Genomic DNA, 11,117 nt, shown 5'->3' with positions numbered 1-11,117 from the left:
GGCTGTGTTAGATAAGGGACAACACCAAACTGCAGTGCTGCTGGAGGTTTAACACTGTGTCCACTCACTGTCTGTCCATCTTGTAGGTGTAAAGTTGGAGGTGCTAGTTCATCTGTTGCTACACAGTTTGCGTTAGTCATCCTCTCTTCCATCATCAGGGGTCAGTTTCTGGCCACAGGACCCAGTTCAGTGGATATTTTACTACAAATGGATACTGCAATCCTGAGAACGAGCCACCATCCAAATAATACTCTGCTCAGTGATGGTCCTGATCACTGAGGATGATGGATAAATAAAGGTGAACAAAGCATGCAGATGAACAGCTGGACTACAGTCTGTAATTACAGAACTACGAAATGCCCCTATACAGTAAGTGGAGCTGATAAAATAGACTAAGTATCAATACAAAAGTTTTACAGAATGAAGAGTCCAGCATAGGTTTCTATAACTTGATGCTGAATACTGATACTTGCAGTCAACAATGACTAAAAAACCTGGTAAAAATAGTGGAAAACGTCTACAGAAAACTGTTGGAGAAAACAGCCAGGAACATTTTCACTTGTGTTTGTGTGGCCTTGCCTGGGCTGAGGGATATTGGGTTGCCAACCCCCTTTGTAATCACCATTGTCTTATTCATACAACCTTCAACTAAAATAACCCATATGAATTTTGACAGCCCCCATAACAATATGAACTGTTATTCGTCCTTGTGGCATTGACTTTTGTGGCCCTCAGAGAAATGACTTGGTTTATTTAACAGTGTTCCTCAAACGACACCGCATGGTTCAGTTTCTTCACTGTTCCACTCACTGAATGAGTTACTGAGCCAAATCGGACACGTTAGGGGTTTTGGGACCACTGAGCTAAAAGAGAAACTCAGGCCCAAACAGATCTTACTCCCAGAAGTCTCTGAAAAGCAGAAAAAAAAAAGACAAAAGGCCTGGTGAAGAAACAGAGGAAGGGAGCTTGCCCTTGGGTTTATTTCCTACACCAACAGAACTGAGAACGAAAAACAAAACCAAAAAAAAAATAAAAAAAAATAAAAAAATGTACAAAAATGTACACTGCATAATTTATAAATACATTTCTGAGTGTATAAATTAGAAAATACACAGAAGGCTAATAATACAATTCACACAATTTTCTCTATCAGTAATCTTGCTCATACTAGCTGTCAGTTCAATCGACCGGCTAAAGATGCTACTTCCCCTCATGTTTTTGGTGAAAGAGTGTAAAATAAAAGGCACAGCAATATAGAGTTAATAAAATCGACCAATCCCTGCACAGCCCACTCAAGGCCAGATCAGAGCGAGAAAGACACCTACTCAATCATAAATTAACATGTCATTTTGAAAGAAGGCATAATTGAACTATTCGTTTCCACTAGTGTCCTCGTTTTACAATGGTTTAAATAAATTAAGGCTTAAAATGACTTGGAATAGTGTTGGAAAAATACAGAGCGTCCGAAAGTATCATTAAATTCTCATTAGTTCAGACTGCACTGATAAAAAGAGTGCCATTTGAACGACCAACAAATTATACACACCCATATTTAGTGTAAAAGCAGACTTAAAAACCGTACCAACCAACGAGTGGGAGGCTGAACACACACTCACTCTTCCCACAGTCAGATGATGTGCAGTGTCTGCCTTTCGTTGCAGAATAAAGTCAACTAAACGTAGACCAGGTCCCGCCCCTGCCCCTGGATCGGGTTTTCAGGCTCCTCCCCCTGCTCATCGTAACCCTCGTCGATGGGTTTGGGGCAGCTGTATGGATGGCCGTTGTCGTCGAAGAAGCGTCGGAAGGTGAACTCGTAGAAGGCGTGCTCCGGGTGCTTGCCGTTCTTGAACCAGCCATTCAACGTGTCGTTATGGTTACCATCGTCATCGCTCCAGAGCTTATCTGGGTCGACGGGGTCAAAGTTTGACGTGTCCGTGCAGTGCGTGATTTTGGGGATGTAGGGTGCGGGCTGCTGCCGCAGGTCGATGGAGAAGTCGATGGTTTTGAAGAAGGGGTGTGCTTTGATCTCGTCCGCGCCGTTCTTCCCCAGCCGGTCCTCCGGCCCGCGGCACAGCTTCACGATCAGGTCCGATGCCTCTGGACTCAGCTTGGCCTGCGGTGGGATGTGTAGCGTTGTCTGCCAGTTTATAACCTGAGAGAGACACACACATACCACAGGCACTGAAAACATCAGAACAAACTTCTTTGTTATAGTACTGTGCAAAAGTCAAAGACCACCCTTCCCCTTTATTTAACATGCAGGGATATCGAAGACATTTAAGTTCAGTCTTCGAGGTTAGCTGCATTTTCCGCTTCTCACAACCCAAGTATGACAAATTCAGACTCTTCAGTCCTTATCTCAGATATCCTGTTCTGTTCTAGTTCAAATCTTATTTCTTTTTTTGTTTAATTTCTCAATAAGGGCTTCTTGACAGTTAAAGGATAAACAGAAACACCTGTGGATTTTTCTTCTGAAACAAGAATATAGCTTGATTTTTTGCTATCTCTTAAAAAGGACAGCTTTAAGTAGTTTATCTGATGGTAACAGATAGGGTGTTTCCTCCTTCCTCATACAGGTGGATTATTTACTATCTAATCTTCTCAGAAATAACTCCTTTAGCCACTTCAGAAACGAGAAAGAAATTTGCAAGGCAGTTAAAGTGTGGGGAGCTCCTTGTGTGTCAGTGTCTCTCTGAAGGGTAACAATGTCAGCGACACATTTGGGAAGCGCTTTTTTTTGGGAGGACACAGCTGGAACTGGTCAGTTTTAAGATTTGAATGAAGGAACAGTTCAAGTGGGGAAAAGGGGTGCACAATAGTAAAAAGTGGACAAATTAATCACTAATAGATTCTATGATGGACTTGGTATTGAAACTTATATTTGTGTGTTAAATATGTTTCCTGCTTTTATTCTGACAAAAAATTAATAACTTGTACTTAATGGCTGCTTTGACTGGAAATTAAACAAACAAAGTGGTCATTTTTAAACAGTACTGTAATCATATTGAGTCTCATATAAAACTGCATTCTATTCTACTGTACTGCACCTAAACACAGCAGATCCAACTATTCGCTACCTAAAACAAGCCATATATCAACTTCTGTCAACTGTAAACACAAGTATGGCACAGCAAAGTACCGGTCTTACTCCAACACCCTAAATATTCAGGTTTACTGGAGATTAATCAGGTGTGTTTCAAGGTTGTAAAGTACAAAAAGAATAGAGTTTGAAAACACCATATCTACTATACTGTCCAGTTGCATTACATTTTCTAAAATCTATTTTTTTTTTTTAACTGACCTTCATCTGAGTCTCCAGTGGAGTTGTAGCCAGGAAAGGAGGCTGGCCAACCAGCATCTCATACAGAATCACCCCCACGCTCCACCAGTCACACAGCTGTGTGTAGCCTACCATAGCACAAACACAGACACAAGTCAGATAACAGCGAAGAGTTTCATGTTGGGACATATTAACTGATGCATGTCTGTTTATCCTTGACAGCCTGGGCTTTCTTTACTTTCTGTTCGGCATGTGTTTTGGATAAACTTGAGAATGTCAATGACAAAAGGGTTCAGGATCCCAATGTTTTTCAAGGTATCTTACCATTTGCTTGTCTTGTATGGAAATGTTTAGGTGTAACTACAGCACATTTATTTTGCAAATCTCAGTTTTTGATATATGCTTAAAAATATAACTAGTAATCCTTATGAAATGTTGGGCTTCCAGCACTGAGGCACACATATGCCTTCAAATTCTTAAATGAATATTATCATCTGACATTCTGCAATGCAGGCATAAAGGCAGTTGTGGGAGAGACCGCAGCCATGCAAAGCCCTGCAGCATAAAGGCCATTTTAATCCTGCATAATATCACTCTGAAAACACTGAAGCAGTTACTGTTTCCTGCCACTGGCGTATGAAAATACTCTGTGTACTTAGTGAAGTGTGTAAATGAGTGAGTGTACAGTGTATGGTAGGGTACCTGTCCGCAGCAACACCTCTGGAGCGATGTAGTTGGGCGTGCCCACTAGTGAGTGGGCCAGGCAGCGCTGGTGTTGCCTAGCAGCCCGCCGTTCCAGTGGCTTGAGACGATCACCACAGCGACAGTTTGCAGGATCTTCCCACTCCTTACTGAAATCCATACTGTCCTGTCGCACATGATCACCTGAGAGAGAGTCAGAGACAGTAAGTATTCACTATAAGCCACAGTAGCCTTGGTCAAGTACACTTTTTAAGATGGTTGAGAACCTAAACATGCCATTTGTGTGGATCCCGCAAACCCAGCATGTTCAAAACACTCACCACTCTGGTAGTACTTGGAGTCATGTGTCCAGCGGAACCCTGTGCACAAGCCAAAGTCAGTGAGCTTAATGTGCCCGTCACGGTCTATTAGGATGTTGTCTGGCTTGATGTCACGGTGGATGAAGCCCATCTTGTGTACGCTCTCTACAGCGCAGGTAAGCTCAGCAATGTAAAACTGCGCCAGCTCCTCACCAAAGATGCCCAGCCGGATTAACAAGCTCATCATGTCGCCACCAGGGATGTAGTCCATGACAAAGTATAGGTTGTCCTTGTCCTGGAATGAGTAGTAGAGCTTGACCACCCATTCGTTGTCTGCTTCAGCCAAGATGTCCCTCTCGGCTTTCACATGGGCCACCTGGTTCCTCAGAAGCACATCCTTCTTACGCAAGGTTTTCATAGCGTAGAGTGCACCAGTATCCACTTTCCGTGCCAGACAGACCTCGCCAAATGCCCCCACGCCCAATGTCTTTATCTTCTCAAACATACACTTGTCCATCTTGGCACGTTTGAGGCGGATGTAGTTGGACTCCTTCTGAGAGAGCATCATGCGCATCTGCTCCTGGGCGTCCTCAGACAGACCCACCTGTAGGGACAGCCAGCCACCCACATGAAGAACCAGCGAATTATTACAACACACGGTACATTCAAAATTCACATTCATTACTCATTAAAATCATGAGTACCATCATTTGGACATACTCAATCAACCTGTACAAAATTACAGTACACCTTCACAGGGAGTAATCCTCATAATACAGACACTTGTAACAAACTAAATCAAATTTTGAAGTGCATGTCATCAGAGTGCAAAGTGCAGTGCATAAGAATACTTCACCTAAAAATATGGATAACAACTGGTGGGGAACAATAAGCAGTGTGCTAACCAATCCTCATTTGTACACTTCTCATTACTTTTTTTTCTTTCCCCCACAAAAAAAAAAAAAAAATCAGTACCATTTTTATGTGAAGTACTCCATCCACAAGAAAAATAATAGGCGGCAGAAGCCACTGGTATTTAGCTCGAGCAATGCATGCAATCATGCATCTCACATACATACAGAAAAACCCAATAAGTTCTGTGTTTTTTCATGCTGGGACAGATTTTCACATGCTGTTCGGTCACCACCTTTCAATTAACAGTGCCTTACTTTGTCAGCTGTGTGCGGACTATTCAGCTGCCAGGAGAAACCTTTATACCCTGAAAACCAGCTGCCACAGAGAAAGGAAGAGAGAAAAGAAAAATACCACAGTGGAGGAGAACCTCCCACTGACAGCATAACAGAAAAAGAGGGATGGAAAGAAGTGAATACCAAGAAAGAAAGCGACAGACAGAGAACTCAGAGATGGACAGGACACTAACCCGTTGCATCTCACTCTCCAGCTGTTTCTTGCGCCGGATTCTTTGCTGGTGATTCTTCAAGATGTTCTCCACGTGCTGTTCCATGAAAAACTTAAAGGCCTGCGGTGAATACAGCTGCACCCTGCCTTCTCCTCGACGTTCTTCGTCACGTTTGTTCTTCCGCACCGGTACCGGAGATGTAGTGATCTGCTTCTTCTCCCGCTCTGTGCTCACGGACGTCTCAGAGCCCTCAGCACGCTCACTGGAGCAGGTGCTGGCATTGTCCGCGTCATCCTCACCACCTTCATCTTCTTTCCTGCCGTTGGGGTTGGACTCGTAAGCTGGACATGGAGCAGATAGCTGCTGCTGCTGCTGCTGCAAGAGGTGCTTGGGGTAAGGAGGTGGAGGACCCTGGTAGCTCGGAACCTCGGATACAGCTGGTATCTGGGGCACTGCAGGTCCAGGCACAGAAGCCTCCTGATAGGAAGAGGGAGGAGGTGGTGGCTGCTGCTGTTGTTGCTGGAGCCATGGTGGGTGAGTTGGGGCCACAGCTGTGTGAAGTTCAGGTTTTTGTACCCGCATACTCTTCACCGGCTGCAGAATAGGTGCCTGTGTGATGGCAGTGACGGTAGTAGCGGAGGGCTGGGAGCTGGGAGCAAGCGGACCCTGCCGTCCACCCGTTGGAGTGTTAGTGAATGAGTTGGAGCGTGCTGGGATGCTTTGAGGCCAAGAAGGGGGAGGCACTTCCTGGTTACTGCTGTTTCCAGGGGAAGAGCCAGGCTGCTGTTGTGAAGGCCTGGGCTGGGGCAGTACCCCAAGGTACATGTCCAAGTTATGGCTGTTACGGTTGGGCACCAGCATGGATGGAGGCAGGTTGCCTCCGTTGGAGTAGGGTGGAGAAGGCGCAGGGCCGCCAGCCTGCATCTGCTGGGCTGTGGGACTGTGTCTGTTCGCTTGACCAAGTGGGTATGGAGGAGGAGGCTGCCTGCCGCCACCAGCCATGCTCATGTAATCTGCCTGTGCTGAGCCATTCTGGGGCCAGGCAGGGGGAAAGCTGAACTTGTTCCCCCCGGAGCCCTGCATGATGATGGGCTGGCGGCCCACAGGCACCGGGCTGATGCCCCTCTGTGCCTGGGCTGGGGGGGTCGAGAAACCATCAGGCCATGGCCCCTGTGGGACTGGAGAAATACGTGGCCCAAGGTAGTCCATGTTTCCAGAATAGCGCTTGGTGGTGGGGTTCGATTCCCAGGAGGAAGGGGGAGGGGTGACGCTACGCACTTGAGGAGGAAGGGGAGGGTTCACCCGCTGACTGCTAACCCCAGGCGCATGGCTCTGGGGGTAGGTGGAAGGACGGGGTAAGTCAGCCTGAGGGCCAGGGCTGTTTGAGCGGTACATGATGCCATCGGCCATCAGAGCGCCGTGCCACTGTGGAGCCAGAGATTCCTTGGAGCCTTTCCAGCTTGGCCTCCGCAAAACGGGCTGTTGGATGTGAGAGGGCCCTGCACAGGAAACACACACACTATTGATGCCTTGAAACAATACTGTGTGAGAGAGATGACAACATGAGCAGAATTAAAGCAGGCTATTTCAAATTTATGTCACATTACTAATGTCTTTTGTCAGCACCATTTCAAACTACTGCACCAATGACTATTTCCATTTCTGTAAATGCATGGATGTAATAAAAAGGAGCACTCGTTCTCTAAATGGACAAAAAGTGGACATGGGTCCCCCAGGAGAGCCACACCCACCAGTTGCTTTGATGGCTGCGTTAGCTGGACGCGCTGCTGCAGCTGCCATCTGCTCTCTCACCGGGTCCTGGTAGCTCATCTTACTGATGTATTCTATAGCTGCCCCCACACTGCGATTGTTGGTATGCTTCAGAGCAGAGATCACCATCTCCTAAACACACATACACACAGCTTTAAAACAGGCAAGCATTTTTCAAATCAATCACTATCAAACATGCCCATCAACTTAATTTAATCAGTTCTCTAGCCAACCACTTACACACACACACAAAACTGCTCAGGCCGGCTATTAGTGCACCTGACTATTTTACAGACAGAATGCAAACACAAGTTTGCTTTAACGCATTAAATTATCTCAGCATGCTGTGTAACCTTAAGTATAATGAGAGTGTTTCATAAGCCCAAAACAAACAGTAGACCAAGCTGTCATTACAGAACTATTTCTCCAATGCAAAACATCACTGCACTGTTTTCTCCAAGAGAATACTAATTTCTAAGAAAACAAAAAGGACATAGAACACATACCTGTGGTTGAAAACAAGTGAGCAGTATTGCACTGAGCCCTGTACTACAGCTAAAACTCGTCTGGCCACATACCATTGTTGTCATACCTAAACTATGCGAAATGAACACCAGACAAGGGAACGTTCTTATTCTGGCCAACATAAAGCCCGTGTGTTTACAGTACTGCTTAAAAAACATGCAATCATTCATCACAAAGAGACACACACACAAACAAATTTGGGAAAATTCTGGGCTGCATTTGGACAGTTCTCTTACCTCTTCAAAGCCTGCAGCCAACAGCTCCTGAAGCATCTGTGTGTTGACCTCAGGTGTGCGACCACTGCAGGTGGGCTCGTTGGCAAATGGTAGCAATGATTTGCGAATCTCCTGCAGGGCTTTGTGGTATGGGTTTTTGGGGTTGGTGCTGCGGCTTTGCTGCCGCAGGTCCTCCGGCAGGCTCTTGCCGCCACCCGTTTCCACTTTGGCAGCATCAGTGGGCCGGGAGAGGTTTCGCAGGCTCTCCCGGATCTCCTGCAACATCTGCTGACTGTTGCCACTGTAGTTGCTTGCGGGAAACGTCTTGGGCCGCATCTGCCTGTATCCTTCGGGTTTCTCGCCTCTCTTCATGAAAAACCATGTATCTTGCCAATCACGGAGGTGAACGAGGTTTGCAGGGAGCACAGTGACACTGTCAGACTTAATGACAAGTAGGTTTCACCTGCATACCAGAGCGATGACAATATGCCTGTACACCAGAGTCAAAGAAAAAAATGGTGAAAACATAGTGACACTAATTAAACTCTTCCAAATAATAATTTAAGAAGTGACGTTATGCCATCCCAAGCTGACACCTTGAGCTACAAAATGAAGAAGCTGTAATATCTGGATATGTCAGAAGTGCCCGCTTTCCACAAGCCATCCACACAAAACCTGCACGTTATATAATCTTTTAAATGTTTTGCAATGTAAACTTTGCTGGAATGTATTTGTGCAGGTGGATACTATATGTAAGCTTTGCCCTGCTGTCAGCAGGTTTTTCGTTGATGGTGAACCATTTAAAAGCAAAGCTGTCTGGAAATCATAATACTAACAACAACAATAATGTTTACTTTTTAAAGCACCTTTCAGGCATACAAACACAGCTCAATGTGCTTCACATAAAGTCTACAAACAGAGATACAAGAATTAACAATGAATAAAAAAGACAAACGGTTCAAAAAAGTTTTCTGACGAATCGAACAGCGAATAACTCCAAGCATTTGAAGCATATAAACAAAGCTGCTTGTGTTTTTCTTTGTGAAGTCTATGAAGGATCACAGCACCTGATTTCCTTGAGATCCCATTTGAAATACTACCTGACAGACACGTCAACACAGGAAAACACCAAACCCATTTTACAGATTTAAAGCCGATTTAAGGACTTTAACATCGTCTCTAGATGAATATAGCAGGTTGAATTAGATACATAATAAGGCAGACAGTCAAAGTTAGATGCCAAATGCTCCAGCAATAAAAAACAACTAGATAAATTAAGACCACAACTGAGATGTACAGACCTTTAGGGAGATATTGAACTGGACATTGCGTTATCCAGTGTGTAACCCTGACTCCTAACAGGCTCTTTATGCAGAACAGCGAAGTTAACCTAACCTAGCTAACGCTAACTAGCTTAGCTTGCTTAACTACTCTGAGTTAACGTTAGCTCGCCGAGTTATACAGCTTCACTATTTAACGTAACCGCTGTAACACTGAGCTTATTCCATCATTTTTTAGGCCTACACCATTACACATTACGGTTCGTGGACTGTGGAACTAATAAACGCCTGTGTTTATTTCAAGAGAAGCTCAAACCTGTTGATAGCGAGGCCTAAAAGTGAACTATTCAAACTCGTTAGCTTTAGCTAATGCTAGCTAGCGTAGCCGTTAGCCTCGACGCACAGCAGAGCGTTAAAGTTACTCACCCTCGACTAAAGAATATCCATCTTTGTCGCGCCTTAGGTTTAACGAGCAGTGCAGGCTTGAGAAACTAAAAAGAGAACCAGAAAGACGGGGGAAACGAGTCCGCGGAACTCGGCTATCTTGCTAACGACTTCGCTTTTGTATTGACACCGTCGCCTTGGCACTCCGAGTCTGTCAGTGCTGTGGTGCCCGGATGTGCGAAGACTCGACTCTGTTTTCCCGAAAGCTGAACGCGCCGCGCCGCTGCAGCGTCTCAAACGTCTCGTTGGCTCACAATTACTACATTATTACAGAAAAATAACTACAAACGCGTGTTGAGTTGTTTACATGTATTACAGTATTTTCAAATGATTATACAGGCTGAGTCAAAAGTCACAGGACAGGTTTTATTTATTTATTTTTTTATTTTATTATCGACTTTTATCTCTGGGGTCATCTCAAACAGATTGTGTATGCTGAGAAAATCCGCAAAAAAACACCACCTTCAGCACCGAAGGTGACAGCATAAAAAATAAAATAAAATAAAACGGTGTCCTGTGACTTTTCACTCACCCTGTACTTCTATTAATGCTTCTACTATGGTGTGTTAATGAGAAAACCTACTTTTTATTGAGTTAAATTGTTAATCTTTCACATTTAGTAACCTTTTTTGTGTTGAATGATATGTATTTTATTGGAGGGGGGAGACCCCCTGCACTCCAACAATAACCCCTATAAATAATAATAAAAATGCAAGAGTGAGTAACGTTGGAAGTTGTTTACTTTATATATATATATATATATATATATATAAACTAAGCATTTAATGCTTCTAAAAGCTCCTTCACAAAAGTTATTACAAAAAATTGTTACAAGTGCGCTGCCTGATGCCCAAGACATTGTTTTAGAATGTCTGCTTTTATGATGTTTGAGTTTTGAGAGGGTTTTGGCTTAAAATGTATTTGTTCATCACAGAGAGGTACAACCTCAATTCCAATGAAGTTGGGATTTTGTGTAAAACATAAATAAAAACAGAATAAGATGATTTGCAAATCCTTTTCAACCTATATTCAATTGAATACACTACAAAGACAAGATATTTAATGTTCAAATGGATAAACTTTATTGTTTTTTGCAAATATTCACTCATTTTGAATTTGATGCCTGCAACACGTTCCAGAGAAGTTGGGACAGGGGCAACAAAAGACTGGGAAAGTTGAGGAATGCTCAAAAAACACCTGCTTGGAACATTCCACAGGTGAACAGGTTAATCGGAAATAGCT

General features: G+C 44.1%; 1 protein-coding gene across 2 annotated transcripts; it reads right to left on the bottom strand.

The window, feature by feature from the left end:
• Window positions 1–944: 944 nt before the first annotated feature.
• Window positions 945–10,065, bottom strand: lats1 (large tumor suppressor kinase 1). 2 transcript variants are annotated; one of them, XM_017697724.2, is made up of 8 exons: window positions 9,858–10,062; window positions 8,173–8,641; window positions 7,393–7,543; window positions 5,663–7,140; window positions 4,303–4,885; window positions 3,983–4,165; window positions 3,302–3,408; window positions 945–2,152 (listed from the first exon to the last, which is right to left on the bottom strand). In XM_017697724.2, the coding sequence occupies exons 2-8, from the start codon at window positions 8,521–8,523 to the stop codon at window positions 1,673–1,675; spliced, it is 3,333 nt and encodes a 1,110-aa protein (XP_017553213.1). In that variant the 5' UTR covers window positions 8,524–8,641; window positions 9,858–10,062; the 3' UTR covers window positions 945–1,672. The 2 variants fall into 2 exon arrangements, with proteins under 2 accessions (XP_017553213.1, XP_037393985.1); XM_037538088.1 differs by lacking the exons at window positions 945–2,152; window positions 3,302–3,408; window positions 3,983–4,165 and adding an exon at window positions 5,451–5,569 and having other exon boundaries at window positions 4,746–4,885; window positions 9,858–10,065.
• Window positions 10,066–11,117: the final 1,052 nt, after the last annotated feature.

This window comes from Pygocentrus nattereri, chromosome 4 (genome assembly GCF_015220715.1).
Source record: "Pygocentrus nattereri isolate fPygNat1 chromosome 4, fPygNat1.pri, whole genome shotgun sequence".
NCBI lineage: Eukaryota > Metazoa > Chordata > Actinopteri > Characiformes > Serrasalmidae > Pygocentrus > Pygocentrus nattereri.
This window is presented reverse-complemented; position numbering and strand designations above follow the sequence as displayed.